This window comes from Macaca nemestrina, chromosome 15 (assembly GCF_043159975.1).
Source record: "Macaca nemestrina isolate mMacNem1 chromosome 15, mMacNem.hap1, whole genome shotgun sequence".
NCBI lineage: Eukaryota > Metazoa > Chordata > Mammalia > Primates > Cercopithecidae > Macaca > Macaca nemestrina.
The window spans coordinates 42,290,798-42,317,092 of NC_092139.1; the positions used below are offsets into that span (position 1 = coordinate 42,290,798).

Sequence of the window (26,295 nt, forward strand, 5' to 3'; positions counted from 1 at the left end):
GATTCCTAGGTATTTTATTCTCTTTGAAGCTATTGTGAATGGGAGTTCATTCATGATTTGGCTCTCTGTTTGTCTGTTACTGGTGTATAAGAATGCTTGTGATTTTTGCACATTGATTTTGTATCCTGAGACTTTGCTGAAGTTGCTTATCAGCTTAAGGAGACTTTGGGTTGAGATGATGGGGTTTTCTAAATATACAATCATGTCATCTGCAAACAGGGACAATTTGACTTCTTCCTTTCCTAACTGAATACCTTTGATTTCTTTCTCCTGCCTGATTGCCCTAGCCAGAACTTCCAACATTATGTTGAATAGGAGTGGTGAGAGAGGGCATCCCTGTCTTGTGCCAGTTTTCAAAGGGAATGCTTCCAGTTTTTGCACATTCAGTATGATATTGGCTGTGGGATTGTCATAAATAGCTCTTATTATTTTGTGATACGTTCCATCAATACCGAATTTATTGAGAGTTTTTAGCATGAAGGGCTGTTGAATTTTGTCAAAGGCCTTTTCTGCATCTATTGAGATAATCATGTGGTTTTTGTCTTTGGTTCTGTTTATATGCTGGATTATGTTTATTGCTTTGCGTATGTTGGGCCAGCCTTGCATCCCAGGGATGAAGCCCACTTGATTACGGTGGATAAGCTTTTTGATGTGCTGCTGGATTCTGTTTGCCAATATTTTATCGAGGATTTTTGCATCGATGTTCATCAGGGATATTGGTCTAAAATTCTCTTTTTTTGTTGTATCTCTGTCAGGCTTTGTTATCAGGATGATGTTGGCCTCGTAAAATGAGCTAGGGAGGATTCTTTCTTTTTCTATTGATTGGAATGATTTCAAAAGGAATGGTACCAACTCCTCCTTGTACCTCTGGTAGAATTAGGCTGTGAATCCGTCTGGTCCTGGACTTTTTTTGGTTGGTAGGCTATTAATTATTGCCTCAATTTCAGAGCCTGCTATTGGTCTATTCAGGGATTCAACTTCTTCCTGGTTTAGTCTTGGGAGAGTGCAAGTGTCCAGGAAATTATCCAGTTCTTCTAGGTTTTCTAGTTTATTTGCGTAGAGGTGTTTATAGTATTATAAATATAGTAGAGGTGTTTATAGTATTATAACTCTGTATATATTATTTATAGTATTATAGTATTATAACTCTGATGGTAGTTTGTATTTCTGTGGGGTCAGTGGTGATATCCCCTTTATCATTTTTTATTGTGTCTATTTGATTCTTCTCTCTTTTCTTCTTTGTTAGTCTTGCTAGTGGTCTGTCAATTTTGTTGATCTGTTCAAAAAACCAACTCCTGGATTCATTGATTTTTTGGAGGATTTTTTGTGTCTCTATCTCCTTCAGTTCTGCTCTGATCTTAGTTATTTCTTGCCTTCTGCTAGCTTTTGAATGTGTTTGCTCTTGCTTCTCTAGTTCTTTTAATTGTGATATTAAGGTGTCAATTTTAGATCTTTCCTGCTTTCTTATGTGAGCATTTAGTGCTCTAAATTTCCCTCTTCACACTGCTTTAAATGTGTCCCAGAGATTCTGGTATGTTGTATCTTTGTTCTCATTGGTTTCAAAGAACATCCTTATTTCTACGTTCATTTCGTTATGTACCCAGTAGTCATTCAGGAGCAGGTTGTTCAGTTTCCATGTAGTTGAGCGGTTTTGATTGAGTTTCTTAGTCCTGAATTCTAGTTTGATAGCACTGTGGTCTGAGAGACAGTTTGTTATAATTTCTGTTCTTTTACATTTGCTGAGGAGTGCTTTACTTCCAACTATGTGGTCAATTTTGGAATAAGTGTGATGTGGTGCTGAGAAGAATGTATATTCTGTTGATGTGGGGTGGAGAGTTCTGTAGATGTCTATTAGGTCCTCTTGGTGCCGAGTTGAGTTCAATTCCTGGATATCCTTGTTAACTTTCTGTCTCGTTGATCTGTCTGATGTTGACAGTGGGGTGGTAAAGTCTCCCATTATTATTGTATGGGAGTTTAAGTCTCTTTGTAAGTCTCTAAGGACTTGCTTTATGAATCTGGGTGCTCCTGTATTGGGTTCATATATATTGAGGATAGTTAGCTCTTCCTGCTGAATTGATCCCTTTACCATTATGTAATGGCCTTATTTGTCTCTTTTGATCTTTGATGGTTTAGAGTCTGTTTTATCAGAGACTAGGATTGCAACCCCTGCTTTTTTTTGTTTTCCATTTGCTTGATAGATATTCCTTCATCCCTTTATTTTGAGCCTATGTGTGTCTCTGCATATGAGATGGGTTTCCTGAATACAGCAGACTGATGGGTCTTGACTCTTTATCCAATTTGCCAGTCTGTGTCTTTTAATTGGACCAATTAGTCCATATACATTTAAGGTTAATATTGTTATGTGTGAACTTGATCCTGTCATTATGATGTTAGCTGGTTATTTTGCTTGCTAGTTGATGCAGTTTCTTCCTAGCATCGATGGACTTTACATTTTGACATGTTTTTGCAACGGCTGGTACCTGTTGTTCCTTTCCATGTTTAGTGCTTCCTTCAGGATCTCTTGTAGGGCAGGCCTGCTGATGACAAAATCTCTCAGCATTTGCTTGTCTGTAAAAGATTTTATTTCTCCTTCACTTATGAAACTTAGTTTGGCTGGATATGAAATTCTGGGTTGAAAATTCTTTTCTTTAAGAATGTTGAATATTGGCCCCCACTCTCTTCTGGCTTGGAGAGTTTCTGCCGAGAGATCTGCTGTTAGTCTGATGGGGTTCCCTTTGTGTGTAACCCGATCTTTCTCTCTGGCTGCCCTTAACATTTTTTCCTTCATTTCAACTTTGGTGAATCTGACAATTATATGTCTTGGAGTTGCTCTTCTCGAGGAGTATCTTTGTGGTATTCTCTGTAATTCCTGAATTTGAATGTTGGCCTCTCTTGCTAGGTTGGGGAAGTTCTCCTGGATGACATCCTGAAGAGTGTTTTCCAACTTGGTTCCATTTTCCCTGTCACTTTCAGGCACACCAATCAGACATAGATTTGGTCTTTTCACATAATCCCATATTTCTTGGAGGCTTTGTTCATTTCTTTTTACTCTTTTTCCTCTACACTTCACTTCTCGCTTCATTTCATTCATTTGATCCTCAATCACTGATACTCTTTCTTCCAGTTGATCGAGTTGGTTACTGAAGCTTGTGCATTTGTCACGTAGTTCTTGTGTTACGGTTTTCATCTCTATCAGTTCTTTTAATGTCTTCTCTGCATTGATTATTCTAGTTATCCATTCATCCATTCTTTTTTCAAAGTTTTTAATTTCTTTGCACTGGTTACATAGCTCCTCCTTTAGCTCTGAGAAGTTTGATCAACTGAAACCTTGTTCTCTCAACTCGTCAAAGTCATTCTCCATCCAGCTTTGTTCCGTTGCTGGCGATGAGCTGCGTTCCTTTGGAGGGGGAGATGTGCTTTGATTTTTTGAATTTCCAGCTTTTCTGCCCTGCTTTTTCCCCATCTTTGTGGTTTTATCTGCCTTTGGTCTTTGATGATGGTGACATACTGATGGGGTTTTGGTGTGGGTGTCCTTTCTGTTTGTTAGTTTTCCTTCTAACAGTCAGGACCCTCAGCTGTAGGTCTGTTGGAGTTTGCTTGAGGTCTACTCCAGACCCTGTTTGCCTGGGTATCAGCAGCGGATGCTGCAGAAGATAGAATATTGTTGAACAGCAAGTGTTGCTGTCTGATTCTTGCTCTGGAAGCTTTGTCTCAGGGGTGTACCCATCCGTGTGAGGTGTGAGGTGTCAGTCTGTGCCTAGTGGGTGATGTCTCCCAGTTAGACTATTCAGGGGCCAGGGACCCACTTGACCAGGCAGTCTGTCCATTCTCAGATCTCAACCTCTGTGCTGGGAGATCCACTGCTCTCTTCAAAGCTGTCAGACAGGGGCATTTACCTCTGCCAAGGTTTCTGCTGCTTTTTGTTTAGCTATGCCCTGTTCCCAGAGAATCCATTGATATTCTATTGGTTTATGCACAGAGGTTGCCTAACGAAAGTTCCCATATAGTCCTGAGAATGTTTTCCAGCTATGGAAAAGCAAGGGAGTTATCACCCCAGGAATGACTGTCCACCAATGATGGATGAGACTGAACAGATAAATACTACAGTTTACAGGCTACTTAGGAACATCCTAAGATGTGTTCTTCATACTGTCTCCAAATGGCCCTAGTGTTTTGAGCCTCATTTGCCCAAAATAGTAAACCGCTAATTAACACAGTCTTTAAAGATCTTCTTCCCTTCTTGTCTTACTTCCCCACTCCTCACTGTGCTGTCTGCAGTCATCTCCAAAATAAATCACTTGTCCCCAGATCTTTGACTTGGGTTGGCTTCTGGGGCATCCAGACAAAGTTCCTGTCTGCCAAGCATGTGTATTGCAACCTGGGAAACTATTAGGTTGGTGCAAAAGTAACTGGGGTTTTGCCATTACTTTTTGCACCAACCTAATAGCTCAGGCAATGCAAATTTTGAAAATAGGTAATAGCAGCATTTTCCCAGCTCTGAAGTTGTCTCTCCACATTCTGAGCCTAATTTTCTTGGTCCAAGGACTGTGGATACTTTATTTCAATCCTTTTTTCTGCTGCTTCTATGGTCAGCCTGCCTGAATGCCCTCCAGCAGCTGCTTATCTTTCCTTCCTTCCTAACTCTCAAAACTGCATTAAACCAGACCCTGAACTTGTTCCTGGGGATGAGGAAAAACCTAGGATCCTATTTAGGGATGCTCCTTTAACTTTATTCATCTCTTCTCTGTGACCACTTCCAAGCATAACCAAACTTTTAGCTCTATGGGAACTCCAGGGAACTTTTAGCTTCTCTGTTTGTGAACCAGGAGAATATTATTCTGGATGATCACCTTGCTGTTTCTTCTAATTTTTTTTTGTTTTAGACTTAAATAGTGTGTTCACTTTAGCTCAATCAATTCAAGCCTGACAGCTTCAAACCACTTTATTTTGGATGAAGATGCATGGCTAAGCTAACTATATTTTCTCTTCTTCATCAACAGATTTCTATACTTATGCAGTGACTTTACAAATTCACCATTATTCCATCCCAAAGCAAATATAAACGCTTTTCTTATGGTAATACCATTGCAGGATAGGAAAGGGCAGTACTCCACCCACTTTTTTTTCTAGTATGTATCCATAGTTGCTTTTCTTTGACATAGTCAGTCTGTTCTCCTTCTACTCCCTCTAGTTAAAGAAATAACTAAAAAATATTTAAAGATTTTCCATCTGTTACTTGCAGGAAAAAAATACTTAAACAAGTAACATCCTCCAAGTCTTTTGCTGTATTTAGAAGAATATTCACAGCACCATATTTCAGAGTCATCATCAATGAGAATTGATAAGTGTTTCCTCTATAAAGGCTTGCTGGCTGTGTGAGCCACCTAAGCCACTGGTACACCCTGGTGAACAGAGTGACATCCTTCATCACATTCACATATAAAAGAAAGAAACCTTGAAAATGAGAGGTGTGAGGATAAGCATTGATTCAAAGGGAATTTGTTAATCTGTGTTTTATTTTCTGAGATGCAAATGTTGAATTCAAGGGTTTGATGGGAAACCAGCCTGGACATAAATTTATATATTTCCTCTACAATGAAATTTGAATAAAGCATAGCAATTTGGCTCTGCCTTCAAAGAAAAGGTAGCTTTATCACTGTGAAGCTGAATCATATGAATCTCAGTTATGTGTAAGGAATCCATCTCTTTCATTTCCAACTGTTAGGTACTGATTGCTATTGGAAAGACTCTTATGTGCTTGATGATTGATAGGAATGGATTCGAGTTCCACCCATATAACTGTAATTCAGATTGAGAATATTGCATTAAGTGCTGGGAATCAAATTAACTTATACAAATCAATGGATAAGCCTAAAATCTAATAAAGATACATTTCATGAGTATGAAAAAAATGAGTAAGGTATATCTTCTACACCAAAAATGTTTCTGGTATCAAAAATAAAATCTAAAGGTCTTGAAGAGATGTTTTATTTTGTAGATACTTGGCATATAAATAAAATAACCTTTTTAAAAAGTGATATTAAAAAGTAAGAATTCAAACCAGCATTTAATTCTTTTTTAAAAAATTATCCTTTAGCCTGTGTTTATTCCTTCCATTAATTTTGAATATTTTAAATGGTATAATACAGTAACACGTGCTGTAATTGAGTCCTTGCTTCTTAGGTGTAGAACAGTCTTTACTTTCTTCAGTGGCCAATTACCTGAAAATGAGAATCATTAACATGAGCTTTATTTAACAAGAGCAAAACTCAACTTTCTTTGCAACAGACATGAAGTAATTTAATCACAAATCCTGATGATTGAGAGAAAATGAATTTACTTAGTCAGACAGTCTCTATTTGGTAGCACTTATGGGAACAGAAATGATCTCGATTTAACTTTAAAAGTGGAATTCAATTATAGCTGCCAGGATTCTGAGTTGATCTGGTTAATTCCAGCCGTGAAGATACATCTAGGATATTCTCTGAAGAAAGGAGGCCTTGAGTGACAGCTTAGCAAAAATATGAAATTCCATGTTCACCTCACCTCTTACTTTTCTCTGAACTGTGTTCTTTAGTTTCCTCCAACAAAGAAATTGAACAGTTTTACAGAGTTATGGGTATGTTTTCTTTGTAAAATGTTTAATGAAGTTATATCAGTTGCAAGGATGGCAAAATATGTTGGAGTCTGGTAGTAACTCAAATAGGTAAATCCTTCTGGAAACTTCTTAGGAAGTTGAGTCTATGAGAAATACTCAGACATAAAACTCCTTGGTAAAATAGGTTTGGGAGATAAGATGGTTTACATGTAAGTTGTCTATCAGTTTTTGTTATTGTGGCTATTTTGATTTTATTTGTTTGTTTTTGAAACATAGCCACCTATTTCCCCAAGAACTGAGTATGTCATACTCTAGAAACAACCACTTTTTACACATCTGTTTTCATCAAATTCCTTCTACCTATAAAGCCCTCTAAAAACTTTGTGCATTTGAAGTTTGTCCTTCCAGACAATCCCCTCTTTGTGTCTTCTCTGAAAGTCTGAAAACAAATGAGGACAACTTGAAGGTACAAGTGTCTTTCTCAGTCTACCCCTTGTGTATCAATATGCTCAACAAAGAGTTGCATTCAAAAATAGATAAGTTATTGAGTACAGGTCAAATAAAAGTGAACTTGTTTCTTAAAGGAGAATTCTAACATAATCAAGGTTAGTGTTGATAAAAATGAAATAAATGAAGAAAAGATACAGTTTTAAAAATAAAATGACCACTGGGGGAAAAGAAAGTAAAGCATAGTTTAAATCAATGTGTTCCATCACTGAAAAAGGACGTTAGTAAGGAACTTGGCTTGTTATATATTTTCAGTTCTCTGTTTACATTCAGAACTATATGGTTTAAAAATATTGTGGTTTCTTCTGAGTAAATGTTTCTCAAATCTTCAAATGTTCCTTTGGTTCATACACAGTAACCTTTTTAAATTTTTTTCCCAAATGTTAACCATCCAGATGCAGAACCATGCAGTGAGTCCTCAAATACTTACCCCTCAGATTCAATCAGCAGCATCATTTTACCAGCCTGCTTCATCCACCTAATTCCAGACATCACTTCTAAATACTTCATTATAAATTTCTTTTTATATAAAGACTAATAGTCTTTTAAAAGATATAAAACACCTGTAATCCCAGCACTTTGGGAGGCTGAGGTTGGTGCATTAGCTGAGGTCAGGAGTTTGAGACCAGCCTGGCCAACATGGAGAAACCCCGTCTCTACTAAAAATACAAAAATTAGCCAGGCATAGTGGCACACCCCTATAGTCCCAGCTACTTGGGAGGCTGAGGCAGGAGAATCGCTTGAACTTGGGAGGCGGAGGTTGCAGTGAGATCACATCACTGCACAGTAGCCTGAGCAACAGAGCAAGACCTCATCTCAAAAAAAAAAAAAGAAAAAAGAAAAAAAGAAAAAAGAAAAAAAGAAAAGATATATAAGCAACAATTACTGGGAAAACTTTTCAAACAAATATTTCAGAAACAGTTGGTCATGTTTCTTATAAATTCTTAGTGGGAATCCCAGAAGCTCTTTTCCAAAATTGTTTTCTACTCTGAGCACCTACTCTGGGTGATCCTTCCTTGCCTTGAGTTCCTTTATCTTAAGGATGATTCAAGAGAATCCCTGACCCCCACACCTAGTGTCTGCAATTCTGAGAGGTGGCGATTTTAACCAATCATCTGTTTATCAAATTTTGAGCAAAAATGTCAAAATGAGCAACAACAACAACAACAACAAAAATGGACATGAGAATTAGGTAGTAAAATAGTGTAGACTGAACAAAAAATGCTTGGGGGAGAAAAAAGCCAAAGAATGAGTTGTGTGGCTATCACTGGAAGGAAAGAAAGGGTCCAATGTATAGATCCAATTCATTTCCAAATATTTTCCCACTAAAGATTGTGGAGGTAAATATATTGATGGACTCCGTAATCACTGATTTAAAACTTGTGATTTATAATTACAAGTTTCAGGTGATTTCTAAGAATGCTTTTTCTCTTCTGAGTATACCAAAAAGAACCCCACAAAATGACAATTACTGATATGTTTTCTCTTTGAACTTTGTCTCAATGGTGTTCAAAAACTTTGATGCAATTAATCAGTTCATAAAATACCTTGTTATCAAGTTTAATTGCCTTCACAAAACAGTCATTCTTCCCGAACATTCTCCTTTAATCTCTCATTAATGGTAGAGTGCTAAATGTTTCCCTTTTTTCTATTATTGTTTATTTAATAAAACTTTTGATAAAACCTCTCCTTTTCTGGGTCATGCAAATTGATGTTTTTGTGGTAGCATTTGATCTTTCTAGGAGGCTTGATGTACTTGATAAGCTTTCAACTTGTTCGTGAAAGTGAGATTTCAGTTATGTTAGGCAGAGCTTTGAAATGGGGTTTTCCTTCTTCATAACTTTCCTGAAAATGTGACTCTTCATGCGACCAAACAGAGAACGTTTTATTAACTAAAGAGAGAATTAATGGCACCAAGTAAAGTAACTCAGCTGAAAAGGTTTTGTTTGTTTTCTTTCTTGGTTGTGTGTGGTTTTTGTTTTTTTGTTTTTTAAACATTTACTATTTCTTCATAAGGATGATGTATATCAAAACCTCCAAAAAGAGGTCAGAATAGCCAGTCTAAGTAATCAGTACCGCTTGGCCCAGTATTTAGCTAAATAAATAAGAATGTAAGTGTATTTCTGTCTCAGAAGCTGGCCAGCAAATTTGCTAAGTGATTGATTTGATGCTTATTTTCTGCATGGACTTCTCATTTCCTTCAGGGCCTGTCCTATGGGAGGAAATCAGTTCAGTCAAGCTGACTAAGCCCTATTTTACGTTTGAAATTTTGGAAAACTTTGAGCTTTGAATTTTTGGAAAACTCCCTTTCCCAGCAGGAATATATCTCCAAAGGATTTCCATTTATCATGACCCAAAGAATGCAACTTGCTCTGAAAAGACTGCAGAAGTTCCATATGTCCAAATCCCAGTACATTCCAAGGACAGAAGTGAAATCAACATATGCATGGCAGGCACCACGGTTTTGCTCACACTAATTCTGGGTCTTTTTGCATCAGTATTCAGTGTTGGAGCAAGTCCACACAGAGAGCCAGGGCTGTGTTTCTTCCCTAGCCCTACGTAGGCATTGTCATATTTTAATTTCAGAATAACCACCTTCTTTGTCTTAGTGCATTCAGGAATTGAGGAAAAGAATAGAGATTTTTCATTTCAATACACAATTTCTGGGATGATTGGAGGAAATAGAGAACCATGGCACATAAAAATGTGTGATAAGATCGCAGAAAGAGCACTTAACTAAAGGCTATAGTCTGGAGCCGGAAATTGTCTCTCCACTACTCTGGGCAAGTTGCTTCATCTTTCTAGGTCGTTTGTGGGATGGGAGCCTTAAACTCCTACAATTCTCTAGTAAGAATAAAAGCAACTTTGTTTTGAAATCATTCTAACTCAACAGAAGTTGAAGTTATGCTGTCACGTTGGAATCTCTAGTTATAGACTAATTATTTTCAACATTTATTGTCCAGGACCCCAAATTACGTGAACTTTTGGATGTGGGGAACATCGGGCGCCTGGAGCAGCGCATGATCACGGTGGTGTATGGGCCTGACCTCGTGAACATCTCCCATTTGAATCTCGTGGCTTTCCAAGAAGAAGTGGCCAAGGTATGGTGGATGGAAACCGCTAAAGCTTATCATCATGATCTGAATGCTTGAGCTATCATACTAATGCCTGCAAAAGACTGAATTTTTGTTATATTTAGCATGTGTTAAAACTTCACCTAAAAATAATTCAGCTGCCAAGTATAAGTGCAATTAAAACACTTCCAAATAATGGCATCGACTTAAGAATTATGGAGATTTTTTCATTAAGAATAAGCCGGCCGGGCGTGGTGGCTCACGCCAATAATCCCAGCCCATTGGGAGGCCAAGGTGGACAGATCGCTTGAGGTCAGGAGTTCGAGATGAGCCTGGCCAACATGGTGAAACCCCTGTCTCTACTAAAAATACAAAATTAGCCAGGCGTGGTGGCAGGCACCTGTAATCCCAGCTACTTGGGAGGCTAAGGCAGGAGAATTGTTTGAACCCAGGAGGTGGAGGCTACAGTGAGTCAAGATTGCACCACTGCACTCCAGTCTGGGTGACAGAGTGCGGCTCCATCTCCAAAAAAAAAAAAAAAAAAAAAAAAGATTAAGGTATTTGATGCAGTTTCTTTGCATAACAAAATACAAATAAAACCACATTCTATTTCGTCTAAACACTTTCTCCCAAGTCATTCTCTCTTAGCCTCATCCCTATGCTGCTTCTAAGTCCATCTCATTTCCAGCTCTCTCCTAGGGAACAGACATCTTCAGCCCTTTTTAAACTTCTTAATCCCTGGGCAGCACCTAGTCCACCATAATCCATGTAGTAGTTACTCAGTTAACATGTAGAAGAATGAAAAAATAACACTTTAAAACAAAAACTTTAAATAATAATGAAAATAATACTTAAATAAGAACAAATAATATTTATTCAATTGTGGACTAGAAAGATAAATTAGATATAGCCTACCCATTGAGGTGCTGCTATTCCACTAGGAGCGAGCCTTTCAGATACTTACAAAAATAGCTAGAAAGCAGGTATAATACAGCAAACAAGAAGCTGTGAACATCTGGGACCCCTGGATTCAAGTGCAATGCTTTCTCTAGAAATGTCCAATTGTCATTGAAAGAATACTGAAATGAGCATATTTAAAGAAGAACTTTCTTTTTCCGTTTTTATAGTTTATAAAATACTAGTGATAGTCCTTCTCCTTCATATAACTTCAAGAGTTGAGAATATGAATCTAAGAATACTTTGAGTCTGTGTATAATATATATGCCTTACAGAGCTTGTCATGTCATGCCTCACAGCTACAGGGTCACTTCATGTCTGTGGGCATTGTCTGAATATTGCGATCTACAGTTTTTTAACCCTCAGTGCTCTGATGATTTTCTGAGCTACACCGAATATGCTGGCCTGCTTTCTTGCTTTCTTGTTTTCTTTCCTTTCCTTTCTTTCCTTTCTTTCCTTTCTTTCCTTTCTTTCCTTTCTTTCCTTTCTTTCCTTCCTTCCTTCCTTCCTTCCTTCCTTCCTTCCTTCCTTCCTTCCTTCCTTCCTTCCTTCCTTCCTTTCTCTTTCTCTCTCTTTCCCTCTCTCTCTTTCTTTCTTTCTTTTTTTTTGACAGAGTCTCACTCTGTTGCCAGGTTGAAGTGCAGGTAGTGGCGTGATCTTGGCTCACTTCAACCTCCACCTCTCAGGTTCAAGCCTACACGCACATGCCACCATGCCCAGCTAATTTCTGTAGTTTAATAGTAGAGATGGAGTTTCACCATATTGAACCAGGATGGTTTCAATTGGCCTGGTTTCTATGTCATTAGTGATTATTGGCAGGGGTTTATTTCTAACACTTATGTAATATTGACTTTAATTCTTATAATGGGATGCACAAAATGCCAACTAGTTTTAATATTCTAAGGTTTTTAGAAACTATGCTTTCCAAGTATTTTATAAACAGAATCAACTTTCTCTCTTTAAGAGCCAAGTTACTCATTTATTTCTATAGTATCATTTATACTTGGAGAGATTTCAGTTCAATGAACATTGTCTATGTGACATATACTTTATTTCCCTGCATATGAATAGATGGATAAATGAGTACAGAAAAAAATAGATTCTAAATGTTTGCAAAATATTTTTAAAATATCTTTCCACAAATGAACTATATTCCTTTTTTAAAAAGTGACCAATTTATGGGATGCACTAAATCTCAATTAAAAGCATGCAATAAATGGCAGTGGTTTTCAGGGAAGCTTTTGCTAAGAGTGAATATATTTATATTACACATCAATCTGCATATCTTAAGTTGCATTAAGCCTTTGTGCAGTCCTATCTAAAATATAGTTAATTTCCTCCTCTCTGTGGGTTCCTACCCACTAATTTTCCTTAGGGATTTTTATCTCCAATCCTTGTAATATTCCCCATCAGGAGTGCATCTGCAGAGATTTTCCCAGGGGCTACTTGATGTTCCCGGTATAATTAATGAAGCTATGGAGAATATTTTGCCTTCCCTGGCTTTGATGTTCTGTAGAGTATTTCCCCCTGCCCCACTGAAACTGCTCAGCCAGAAACTTAAGATTTGCAAGTACTACTGTTACCTTGGAGCATCAGGTATCACAGTCACCTAGGGAGCCTGTTAAAACACACATTGTTGGGCCCCAGCCCCAGCAGGTCTGGGATGGAGCCTGAGCATCTGCATTTCTAACTGGTCCCCAGGTGATGCTAATGCTGCTGGTCCAGGCACCACACTTTGACAATCTCTTCCTTCAAGAAGCTTGGGCACAGTATTGCCAGATCTTGAATTTTCTTCTAAAAGGAGCTGCAGAATCTGTGAAAGATGTTAAATATTGGCAACAGTTGTTTAAAAACACTATGTGAACCAAAAAAACACAAGTATGGTCTGAGTAAGACTTGGGGGCTTCCATAGGCAGCTTTTGTTCTAGATTCACATTAAGAAAAACATTGTGCTAAATAAAACCTCAGGTCCTGACCACTGAATACAATGGGGAAAGCACGTAACATTATCTTGCAGAGCAGAATCAGCACTCTCCACCACATTTGTTCATTCTCTAACTTCCAAACCATTCCTAGAGCCCTCTGGGTGCTTAAGAAATGTGACCTTTTAAGACAACATTTTTCAATAGACAGAGAACCCTCTGCCCCCTTAATGGTCATTGTGGACATTTTTCAGAAGTTTTATAATAGGTTACTTTTTTTGTGACTTAGATTGTATCCTATTCTTAACCACAGCATCTCTCATCCCTTATAAAGGAAAGAGGTACAGAATAATATAAAAGAAAATCTTTTGGATGTCTCCAGATTCCATTTTTAAACACGTAACTTGAAAATTAAAGAATAAGGGAGACAAATCATGCCTTTGGGCCAAATTTAAAAGTCAAGAAGAATACAATCGTTACACAATGTTCTACAAGTTTACCTTACAACACTCAACCCATTAATTCAACAAATGCAAACCAAGCAAACGAGAATTTACTGCTGGAGGAGACAAATACGGGTTTTTTTTTTTTTTTTTTTGCTGAAAAAAGTAAGACTTTGTTGCAAATAAAATATGTTGCCCTTAAAGGCCATAATTTTGGCTCTTCTTGAGAAGGAACTAAATGGGACAGAACTCATATCCACGAGTTCTGAAATTCTGGCCCTAGGAAGGAACACAGTAAAGGGGAGAGAGCCCTAGAGAAGATGTCTATAAATCAGAAATGTTAGCATTAATCTTCTGCCAAATGGATATGAGCCTTCAAGTCCTTTGACAGTTTGGGTACATTCTTCATCTATAAAATGAAGAACTTGGATTCATTCACTCATTTATTCAACAACATTTTGTTAAGCCTTCTGCAATGTACCAAGTTCTATTCTAGATGCTGGGGATAAAGCGGTGAAGAAAACAGATAGAGACCCTTGCCGAAGTGGAGCATACATTCTAGGTGGGAGACACAATGAGTAAAATAAAGAAGTCAGTCACGCAGTGTATTAGGAAGAGATAGTGATATTGACAAAAATGAGGTAGAGATGGAGAGTGCAGTGGAAGAGGGCATTAAATAGGGTGGTCAGTGCAGCCATCTCTGGGAGGTGAAACTTAAGCAAAGACTGGAAGGAGGTGAGGGAGCAAGTCAGGAGGATGTCTGGAGAGACAACACTGCACTTGTACTACAGCCCTGAGGCAAAAGATAGTCTGGTGTACTTTAGGAACAGCAAAGGCCAAGTGTGACAGCAGCTAGGTAAGCAAGATTGAGGGAAGGAATAGCAGAGGGAACTGAGGAGGGAATTGCAATTGATTTTGCTGTAGGGTGGCATAGGCTTTGGAAGGACTTTGGCTTTTACTGTGAGTGAGATGGAAGCCATGAGAGGGTTTTAGCTGAGTATAGATGTGATTTGACTTAACATTTAATCAATAATGAACTGCGTGGCAGAGGGGAAATAACGGAAGCAAGCAGATTCATTACCAAACAATTGAAATATTTAGGTGAGTTGCTAGTGACTTAGACCAATGTGGAATGTGGAGGAAATAAAAAGGAATCCAAATTTGCATGTATGTATACACATACACATGCACGCACACACACGTATATTATAAAGGAGGAAGTGACAGCATATGTTTATGAATTTTATGTTGCATGTGAAAGAAAGATGCATGGAATCAAAGATGATGTTAAAGTTTTGGCCCAAGAGGCAAAGATAGAAATGTCATTTACTGACATAGGGAAAATATAAAATAGAGTATAATTTTTTGTTTAGGAATATATAGCAGAAGTTCAGTTTTGGTCATGTTCAGTTCACGTAAATTTGGGGGTCATTGGGTGTTTGATTGTATTAAAAAGTCATCATACTTTTTAATGAAGCTGGATGAGATCAGCCAGGAAGTGACTGTAGATAGAGGAGACATCCAAGGGCTGAATCATTGACACTCTAACATAAAAGGAAAGAATCAGAAAAACAGAAGCTGAGAGGAGGCAGCCAGTTAACACCACGCTCATGGGAACTGAGCCAGATTATTTAATGTTTTATTGAAATGTAGCATACACACAAAAGTGCACAGTTTCTTACTCTATACCCTGATGGAGTTTTGGAAAAGGAATATATCCACCTAATCAACATCCAGATCAAGAAACAGAGCATAACCAGCACCCTAGATATCCACCCTACCTACTTACCTCTATATTGGCAGTTAACGTTATAGATTAGTCTTACCTGTTTTTAAAATATCTGTAAATGAAATAATACAATAAAATCTTTTTGGTCTGACTTCTATTATTCAACATTATATTATGAGATTTAAGAGATTCTTCTATATTTTCTGTGTGATTGTAGTTTGTCCATTCTCTTTGCTAAGTAGTAGTCAGTAATTTACTTACAGTTGGTAGACATTCAGGTAGTTGTGAGTTTAGGACTGCTATAAATAACGATGCTACAAACATCTGCCTTTCTGAGAGCTGGATATTGGAATGTAATGACTGGTCATAGATCTTTATGTGTGCTGCTTTGATAGATACTATCATTTTCTCAAACTTGTTGAGCCATTTTGATTTTTAAATATTATTTCACACATAGAAGAAAAATTTAGCAGAGGATCTCTGTACATTAAATTATTACATTTTGAAGTAGCTGTCACAGAAGAAATGCGCTCTCTGAAAATATGTTCTATAATCTGAACATTAGTCTTTAGTGTTTGTAATTTTAGATTCTTCCCCCTCTGTAGTTGTGAGTTTCTTGGAGAGTTTAATTCACTTATCTCAAGGGTATGAGTATGATTTTCTGGAAGTTTTCATTAACTTCATCTGTATCAGTTTCTTGTGCACAATCTAAATAACACACCTGCTCTCTGAATTTCCTAACTAGCTCTCACATCTCTTTCCTGCTCCCCCTTCTTCCTGCCGTCTTGTTAAGCCCTTGTCAGGTCTAATGTACAATCATTACCTACCTATTTCCTGAAATTCTCTCACACTTTGCTCTACAAATCTACCTGCTCAGCTGCATAAGAATGGCCTTTTAAAAAAATAAACTCATTCCTGATCATATTTTAAATCATTTTCATTCTCTGTTGCCTGCAAAATGAAGTTTCTGTCCATTTAGTGAACAAATATTTATTGAGGGCCTAGTATGTGCCAAGCATCTCACTGGGCACCGAGGGTTTATCAGTGACTAAACATAGCCCCTACCCTCAGGTACTGATGGTTCACCGCTTTGACTGTTGTACTGTTCTGCTCCAGCAGTTCCTAACTATTTGTGATTCTTCTGCCTTTACAATTTTAATAGTAATGCCTTTATAATATGGTCATTTCCTACACTGCCTTTCTCTCTTTTGTCCACCAAGAAAAGTCCTAGGCCTCCCGAGGCACTCAGTATCAACTCAGTTCATCCATCTCTCGCTCCATCTTATGACTTGCGTGAATAGCCCACTGTTCTTTCGTCTGTTGTTCTGTGAACCTTGAACATATTTTCAATTAGTTATTATACTGTAATTATCAATCAGTGTGTCTGATAACCTATCCTGTATTTGTGAGCTGATGAAAGTCAAAAACAATAGTTTAGTCTGTTTTGTATTCCCAGGATCTAGCTTAGTGCTTGGCTCAATAAATGTGGGAGGTGTGAGAAAGGAAAGGATGGGAAAGGAAAGGAAGGAAAGGGGAAGGAGAAGGGAAAGGAAAAGGAAAAGGAGAGGCTTTTGAATTCTTGAAAATAAGTGATAGGTCACGTAAAATCTAAGAGTCATAATGGCTTTTAACATCATGTGCTCCAATCTTTTCATTTAGAGTTGGGAGAAATTAAGGCCCCCTAGCAAATTGGTTGCTCCAGGCTTTTCCCAGAATAATTCTCTCTCCAGCTTGTCAGGATTCTCAGTAGGAGGACCCAGGTGCCATTCATTATGATGGCTTCCATTTTCCTAATCTTTTTTTTCCCAAAGCTAACCTTATTCCCACTCAGAGTTACTGTGACTGTCACTTCCTTACCCAGAAGTTGCTCCACACTTTCTTAAGCAAATGAAAATAACTTCTATTTACCAAATAGTTGACACCTTTCAGGCCAAGGAAATGAGAGAAGATGTCACAGAGAGGGGAATTTCTTTTAAGCAAAAGACATTATAGTCTATGAAATGAAGTTGGGAAATAGAAAAGAAAGAGGGGCAAGTGAAGGGGTCTGCTAAGGCCACCTCCAGGCCATTCATCAAAAACTTCAGGAATTTTCTTAGAATTGCTCTAAAATAATAGTATTAGCTATTTAAAAGTGACCTCAAGAGACGTGAGATTCTTATTTTTTTTTTATTCTGGGAGCATATGCATTGAGGTAAGAGTTTTCAAACACTTGCGTATGTTCTGTACAAAATGTACACTTTATCTCGTTTCTATTTTGAATTTCAAACCAATTTATGATGAGTAAGCAGCAGTAGCTGTAAGTTTGACTTTAAATGATGAAAAATCGTTAAGAAGAGAAAAGATGATGCCATAAATTGTGTTCAGCAATTTGTTTTGGGACATAATGGAAAACTGTGCATGACTTCCTTGCAGGTAGAATACGTGTGCCAAAAAGATCACTGTTTACAAACATGAAAAGTTAGATCCACAAGTTATTGTGTTTTGTGAGATCATCATTACCTGCTATTCCTGACCTTATTATATTTTTAAAAAAATGCCTGTGTCGTCTTAGGCTATTCCTCCACCCAATCATAAAAAGGACAAAGTTCTTACTATGTCAGTTCATTGCACTGTTAGTCTTGGAATTTTATAGTGGTAGGTGTCCTTTGCTGGAGAATGAGATTTACTCTACATTCTACACTTTTTGGATATGTGTCAGGCAAATGAAGGATGAACAACTTAAACTTTTGTATTGTGAAAACATCGTCTATCTGGAACGTTTGTTTAAAAGCTCATAAGTCAAAAGAAAGACATTCATATTGAAAAGATTTTTATTTAAAAAAAAAAAAGGCAACTGGATTTCAGTCTCTCCCTTACACTCACAGAAGCAGCAGCAATTGCTATTCTGGTGATTGTGGAAGAAAGCACCCCTGCCTTCTGTCTCCTGGGTGTCTTTTCTGCATTTGCTAAGCAAGAGCTTTTTTGGATCCAGACAGTGTTCAGTGGTGCCCACATAAAAGCAATTAACGTCAAACTGAAGGGAAAATGTCAACCCTGAGTCATAGAAATGATTGTGATTTCAGACTGTGTGCTACTGTTAGTACAAACCCACCTCTCCCCAGAAAAAGAAAACAGAAATCTGCATCAGCAATAGTATCTCTTCTTTCCTTCCATCCACTCCATTGCACAGAGACAAGCTACTCTTCCGCGTACCTCTGTCTGCCTGGCTTCTGATGCCTGGCAGCTAAGTAAGCCCTGATTGCATTACCTGTGCGCCTAGCGTGGAAGCAGGAACATGGGTACCACAAAAAAAAAATCACCATAACTTTTTGGAAGGAAGAAGAGTTCTAAGAAAATCTGGCTTCCTTGATTAAATTTCTACCTCCACATATAAAATATTGGGGATGGCAGGGGAATATTGACATACTTTGAGAGAGGCAGGTTGATCTGTTTCACCTTTCACCTTGATATTGGTTGCCATCTTTAGTAGTTAAGCCAAATAATGCCCAATGAATAAGCTGGCACTACGAATTAAAAACACTTTTTGAAAATACCATGCTAATAATTTTCCTAATGACTGTATTATAATTTTCATTCATTCAACAAGTATTTACAGGCATAATCAGCCAATGAAAAGGAGAAACCAGAAGAGGGAAATTAAGGAAGATATTACAAGAAAACATCTGAGAGCTAAACAAAAGTACTGGTCTTAAAGTCTAAATAGCAAGTATAGGAATGGAGTAGGTTCAGGTAATCAGTAGGAAACTAGAAGATGACAGATAAATGAAAAAGACTTAATTTTTTTCTCTCCAAAAGAAAGTTAAGGTAGAGGGGTGGGGATAAATGTACCAGAAATGTATTATCCAAATATCAACCATGCTAAAACATGTAAGAGTTTCAACAACTGAAGAAAGAACTTAAAAAGATCCATATATACTTGTTATTAGGAATGTCCCTTTGGAGAGCCATGTGGGTTACTGTGTTAGAACTAAAACAAATAATCTGATATATTCTAATATATGGCCCAGCAGAAAACTATAGTTGCAATTTCATACTCATGTAAATTTTTATTGGACTTGTTTTAAACTTTCAGAATCAATTTATATGCAAATAAAGTCGTAATTATGAATGCTGAACAAAGATAAAAACTGACAATTTAAAAGTGAGTTTAAGCTAACAAGAGTTGGAAGTAAAAGGAATGGCAGGTAAGTGTCCTCCTGTCACAGAGGAGCCAAGGGATACTATTTTTAATGAATGGATCAAGAGAGTTTGAGTATGTTGCTTGAGTGTTTAGAGGTGACAGGGAGGAACGGGCATGAGTGATAGAACTCTGACACAAGCAAGGAGAAAGGGCAGGTGAGAGATGGAGTCAAAGATTTAAAGCCTCCTCAATCAGAGCAGGATATTATAGTCGAATTCTAAAATCAGTCAAGAAAAAGCATTACACGCGTGCACACACACACACACACACACATGAAAAAAGCATCACACACACATATATATATCAATAGAAATATGTAAGTAAACCCCAGAAATTTAAGAACAGAAATGCTGAAAATAGTTGTTAAGAAACAGAACTAGGACATAGAAGTGATCATTGCCTTTCCAACCCCTCTGAACAACTTTTAAGAAACTCTGTCTCTGTTTCATTGATAAATAATAGTTTTTTAGGTTACTATCATTTAACAAGCATATGTTACACCTGTCACTGGTCTAACATGAATTACCCCAATTCTCCCAAAAGTCCTATGAAATAAGTTCTATTATTACCTCCATTTTATAAGACATATGAATATTGGAGGACAAATTTTAAAAGACTTGTCCAACATGATTCTGTCACTCAGGACTTGCATTTGGCCTGGACTAACAGAAAACCAAATCAAACAATAGCTGAGACAAATTAAGGATTTTTAATTTGTGTTTTGTTCGGTTTTGCTTTTCTTTTCTTTTTTTTCTCATGTAGCCGGAAGCCTGTCATGGGTGCCACTGGCTGGGGTGGGCATTGTGGGTGGTAAGAGAATTTACCAAGACAGTAATAGGTAAAGAAAGGCAGATTTATTAGAGAAAGTATGAAGATATGTTGCAAAGGTGCAATGGACAGCACAGCAGAGAAGGAGCTGTCTGCAAAGAGGCAGGGATTGAAGGGAAGTTTCATAGGGTCGTGATGGAGGGGCTATGTGCAGAATGAGGTCATGCTGCTGGAGTTACTGGGAGTACATGCTGAAGGAGATATTTGGGAACAGAATGTTGTGCCAGCGGCTTGTCTGTGATTAGCCATCTCAGATTGTTCTCCCCAACCTAGGGCGCTTTCCTCAATGTTGCTTACTTATCTTATTAGGACTCCACAGGTGGTCTCTGGCACTGATTCAGGAGCTCAGGGATAACAAGGCTGAGTGAGGGCCCTGTGATTCTCGTGGCCTTTTTCTCATAGATCGAGATGACTCTGTGGCTCTATTCCATTTACGTTCCCTACAGTAAAAGAAAAAGAGCACCTATATCAGGAAACACATTTTCCCAGAACCCTCCAGCAGGCACCTGCTTACATGTGATTTGCCATGTGGCACATGGTGGTCATCCAGCTGCTAAGGACATTGGAAAATGGATATATTTTTTCAGTTGGACATATTGTTGGCGTGAGTACTGTTGGGTCTCTGTTAGGCAAGACGGATAAAATATATATTAGATAGCATTTAGCAGAAGGTCCCAGCTAGAAAATAGTAGAATGGTGTTCTGAAATCCAATAAATTATATTCATAATAAGCTAGAAAAAGGATCTGCAATATGAAAGTCAGGAAGAGCCATTAAATAAACTGATATCAATATTTTACTTTTAAATTAGAAGACAAGAAAAAAAAAAACTGTGTTTAAGAGTCACTATTCCATGGCCTTCACAGGCAGCGAGAATGATCAAAGATGGAACAATCAAGGCCAAAGGCAAAGAATCATTCTCATAGCAGAGGAAGAACTAACAGGATTGAGTTACCAAAGGTCAAATACCCTCTTCATTTGAAGAGAAGAATCTAGCTTGCAACAAGGTTTAAAATAAAGTTGTAAGGTATGATTAAGGTAATTTAAAACAAATTTATTTCCAAATGAGAAAATTATATTTCAGCAGAATTCTGTCATTAAATTATAAGTTAATGAGGAACTACCTGTGCCTAGTTCATTAATCAGTTTTCAAGTAATGCAGTTTTAATTTTGTCAAACTGATTTCATAATAAGCAGATAAGCAGCATGCTTAATGGCCAAGAAATTGCGATTGCTCCCCTCTTTCTGTTTCACATACATCTTACTAAGGAAATTAGCAGTGTTTTTTTTTTTTTTTTTAAATCCTTTTTTATGTGATCTTTTCAAATGGAATTATTTCTGTAGTGAACAACAATATCAATTATTATTAAAGACCCTACTTACATTTATTGTCTATGGTACACAGCACTGAGGCAGATACAACCAAGGTAATAATTAACACTGAGGCTGCTAGGATTCAAAGGCATAATAGCAAGTGTTTTCATAAGAGTGACATGAGACTGTTGGAAGAATCTTTTCAGGAATGTGGTGGATTGACATGAAATCCACAGAAATGAAACTTTGGGGGTTCCGTATATGAGCACACAATTAGCATTTTCTCAGTTGTACAAATGAACAATGACTCAGGAAACTAGCAGGAGGGAAGGGAGGAGGTCTCCCCAGTGGATGCTAAGAATACACCTGAGACTCCCAGTGATACAACTGTAATCGTCTCATTGTGAAAAACTTCAACAGAAACAAATATCTCTCCGTTCTTCTACTCTGTGCCATGGACGTTGCTCTTTGGGGGAGTTTTAATTTTTCCTGTTGAAGAATTCGCTGTAAGTTCATTTTCATTTTATTTCGCCATGTTAAACTTTTCCCGTTTGGCAGAGGAATGTCAAGAGGACTAGGACATGCTAGAACTGACAGCCTGGACTCTTCCTTAGACGATCAGGATACCATTTAGCACAACAGTGCTTCACTTATCTGAAAAAAAGATGCTTGAGCAACAGTTCTTCAGAATACAGCCCAAAACATCAACCAAAGCATAACTATGTCTACCTAGCCAACATAGATGCCCAAACCCTTATACAAAAGCTTCTGTACTTTATTAATCAGAGAACTTGCTAGTCCCATGTTATATCTAGGACTCCTAATGTTTGCCAACTATTCCAATATAGTTCATGTTACAACAGAAATGCATAAAGCCAGTATCACAAGCCCTCTAGCCAAAAATGGTTATTGAAACTTATAACAATAGAGGAGATATAAAAACTAATTTTAAAAGACATAAATTATAAAGCATGGAAGTCAGTTGCTTTCATTTACACATTCATTTATGCAGTCAACTCAGTGATTATGAATCTATTACCAATTTTATAAAAAGAATGCGAGGCAGAACTATGAGATCCCACGTAAGTTATGAAACAACACACACCCTTTCCTTCTGTCTGCTTTCCCACAGGGCTCCTACGTAATGGGCGTATGCCATGTTTGCTATACTCTCCCCTCTTCTGGTCACTGCTTCTTTCCCAGATCCAATTACTCTGTTGTCATGGACAATGCTAGGTTCTTACCTGATTGATTGTTCAAGAGGTAGACCAAACAGACCTTTCCCAGCATTCTTGTTATTGAAAATGAAGGAATTAGCCAGACCTTCTCTGGTGGTGAAAGACACCATATGTGACAACTCTTGGTGAAGTTGGTGGCCCAGGGGAAGAACCCGTCAGTAGGGAAAAGAAAAATGCCCTCAGGAAGAGAGCAGCGTAATGGCAATGAAGAAAGCCCGTGTGCATTCAATCTCCAAATTCCTGATGATCGTGTATTATAAATGCATTCTTTGACTGCAGTTTATCTAGTTTGTCCTTCAATTACAGGAAACGACACAGTGCCCTTAATACTTTCTCCTATTTCTTAAGTTAGAGTAGTGCTTTTGTCAACTGTAGCCTAAAGATATTTGAATAACATTATCTGAAAATAATTATGCACCTTTCCTTGATTTGAGCAATGTTATTATGCTAGTTGTCCTAATCATGACAATATTGAGTCCTAATATGTTTCCTAGCTTTTAGTTTATTTGGGGTATTTTCATAATTATGTATGATTGGCAATCATTTCTTTTTGAGTATAAGATAAAAACAAGAACGCTTTGACCACGATATAAGATCTTCACTGCTACCTGACACAGAAAAACTGTACCAGAATTTTTTCCAAAATTCTAGATGTTCAGTATAGTATGATAAGTGCAGTGAGTTATCAGATAGTCCTTTCTGATTTTAACAAAAGGCTTTCCAGCTCATGTACCATCTTTCACCATGAAAAGATTCTTCACTGCGTCACTAAGACAAATGCTCAGCAGGATGAATTCTAATGCATGCCAGTAGTGAGAGAAATGTATTCAGCCAGGTGAGGCAACGCTGGCTGAGTCACACAATGTTCCTCCTTACGCACGTCACACACCACCACCCCCTTATGAGTAGAGGTAATCAGAATGACACCATTATCAATGACAGCAATAGGAGTTTGCCAATAAATAAAAAATAAACAGAAAACACTAAAACATAGTTAGGACCTTTACATGTCTCACCAATATTAAAATATCTTGTTTTAAATTATTATATATCCCAGGAACTTTTAAATATTAATTCAATAGAGGACAAGATAAACAGTGAAACACAGATAATTTTTAGGGCAATGAAACTACTCTATGTAGTTAAATCTCCCCAACTCTTTCTAATGCTGTACCTATTTCTGGTGTGAAACTAGCCCCTGGTAAACATACAAAACTATATGTTGCCCTCAATTATAGATACTTTTACCCATGCAGAAAGTTGGCAGGGAGCTAGAAGTGTCTAAAGCTTGGCCATGAGCCTACAAAATATTATACCAGAAACACATTTTTGAAACCAGTAGTTATTATTCTTAGTTTAAAATTATCTATTTTGAGGAAAATTGATTTTTAATTTGTTAGATAGTTATTGTGAAATGCTCTTCTGTGTCTGCATAAAGCTTGGTGAGCAATAATTTTGCTTCTGTCTTGCAGCTATTCTGTACTGTCTTTTTAAGTCCTCTGCCAACACACAGAGTTCAAAGTCTCAGTATTTCTCACCTGGACTACTGGACTGTTACAGCTTCCTACCTGAGTTACTTTTCTTTGGATTCTCAGCCTCAAATCCATCCTTGACCTGGCTGCCAGATAATCTGTCTGATATGCAGCCTAGCCCCGGTATCACATTTTTTTACCAATTTATCTCCAAACACTTAAATGCTCTTTATCCTCTGACCACAACTCTACTTTGTTGTTGCTACCCCCTCTCTCTTCTCTAATTCCTATTAGACTACTTTTTGTTTGCTCTAACTCCTGCCATGTTAGCTCACCTCTGGTTCTTTTCCCAGTTTTCTCTGCTCAGGATTCCCTCTTTTCTTCCCAATCACTCTATGTTCCCTGCTCCTCCAGTTCCATCTCGAATGTTACTGTATTATGTGACAGCATATTATCAGTGCCTTAAGTCAGGAAGCAAAAAACAAAAGACAAATCAAACAAAAGTAGAAATAACAAAAAAACAGGTGTCAAAGCAATCAAACTAAAAGACATTATTTCATTGAAGAGGGAGCCGAGTTAACTACAACAATATCAGATGATGACCTAGCTCTTGTGTCATCTTCTCTTGGAGAATTTTCTAGGGGTTTGGGCCCAGAATGTGTTGCGTGTTCCAAATAATCACCCAGAATGGAACTTCTATATTTGTTTGTAGACTTGCTCTTTTCCATTATCTTGGAAGCCTAGTGAGATCATTGCTTTGTGGTATGAGGTAGGGATTAAGATTAGGAGAGTAGTGAGACATTGACAGTGTTGGGAGAAGGGAGAATACTGCATATTGTGTGGCATTGTGATTGACTGTTATAGAGAATTTCTAGAACTGTAGTTAACAGTTAAAGATATCAGGTATAGCTGCTTTGGCATGAATAGTAGAGCAGGAAGATTATGTTTGCATGTTCTGTTGGAAACATATTTGGTCATATGTTAAACTTTTTTTTTTTTTTAATTTATTTATTATTATTATACTTTAAGTTGTAGGGTACATGTGCATAACATGCAGGTTTGCTACATATGTATACTTATGCCATGTTGCTGTGCTGCACCCATCAACTCGTCATTTATATCAGGTATAACTCCCAATGCAATCCCTCCCCCCGCCCCCCTCCCCATGATAGGCCCCGGTGTGTGATGTTCCCCTTCCCGAGTCCAAGTGATCTCATTGTTCAGTTCCCACCTATGAGTGAGAACATGCGGTGTTTGGTTTTCTGTTCTTGTGATAGTTTGCTAAGAATGATGGTTTCCAGCTGCATCCATGTCCCTACAAAGGACACAAACTCATCCTTTTTGATGGCTGCATAGTATTCCATGGTGTACATGTGCCACATTTTCTTAATCCAATCTGTCACTGATGGACATTTGGGTTGATTCCAAGTCTTTGCTATTGTGAATAGTGCTGCAATAAACATACGTGTGCATGTGTCTTTATAGCAGCATAATTTATAATCCTTTGGGTATATACCCAGTAATGGGATGGCTGGGTCATATGGTACATCTAGTTCTAGATCCTTGAGGAATCGCCATACTGTTTTCCATAATGGTTGAACTAGTTTACAATCCCACCAACAGTGTAAAAGTGTTCCTATTTCTCCACATCCTCTCCAGCACCTGTTGTTTCCTGACTTTTTAAAGATCGCCATTCTAACTGGTGTGAGATGGTATCTCATTGTGGTTTTGATTTGCATTTCTCTGATGGCCAGTGATGATGAGCATTTTTTCATGTGTCTGTTGGCTGTATGAATGTCTTCTTTTGAGAAATGTCTGTTCATATCCTTTGCCCACTTTTTGATGGGGTTGTTTGTTTTTTTCTTGTAAATTTGTTTGAGTTCTTTGTAGGTTCTGGAAAATTCAACAGCCCTTCATGCTAAAAACGCTCAATAAATTCGGTATTGATGGAACGTACCTCAAAATAATAAGAGCTATTTATGACAAACCCACAGCCAATATCATACTGAATGGGCAAAAACTGGAAAAATTCCC

The 26,295-nt window shown here is 37.7% G+C and overlaps 1 protein-coding gene and 1 long non-coding RNA gene across 6 annotated transcripts in view; one reads left to right on the top strand and one right to left on the bottom strand.

The window, feature by feature from the left end:
* The window catches only part of LOC105481533 (phospholipase C beta 1), a 748,575-nt gene that overhangs the window by 481,518 nt on the left and 240,762 nt on the right, over window positions 1–26,295 (top strand). For all 3 annotated transcript variants that reach the window (XM_011741183.3, XM_011741182.3, XM_071079653.1), the window contains one exon: window positions 10,069–10,206. In XM_011741183.3, coding sequence (XP_011739485.1) covers window positions 10,069–10,206 — 138 coding nt within the window. The remainder of the gene's footprint in view (window positions 1–10,068; window positions 10,207–26,295) is intronic.
* Window positions 5,461–24,708, bottom strand: LOC139358498 (uncharacterized). 3 transcript variants are annotated; one of them, XR_011613498.1, is made up of 4 exons: window positions 24,597–24,704; window positions 20,536–20,678; window positions 12,720–12,940; window positions 5,461–6,221 (listed from the first exon to the last, which is right to left on the bottom strand). It is a non-coding gene; the product is annotated as an uncharacterized lncRNA (long non-coding RNA). The 3 variants fall into 3 exon arrangements; XR_011613497.1 differs by having other exon boundaries at window positions 12,720–20,678; window positions 24,597–24,708; XR_011613496.1 differs by lacking the exon at window positions 12,720–12,940 and having other exon boundaries at window positions 6,003–6,221.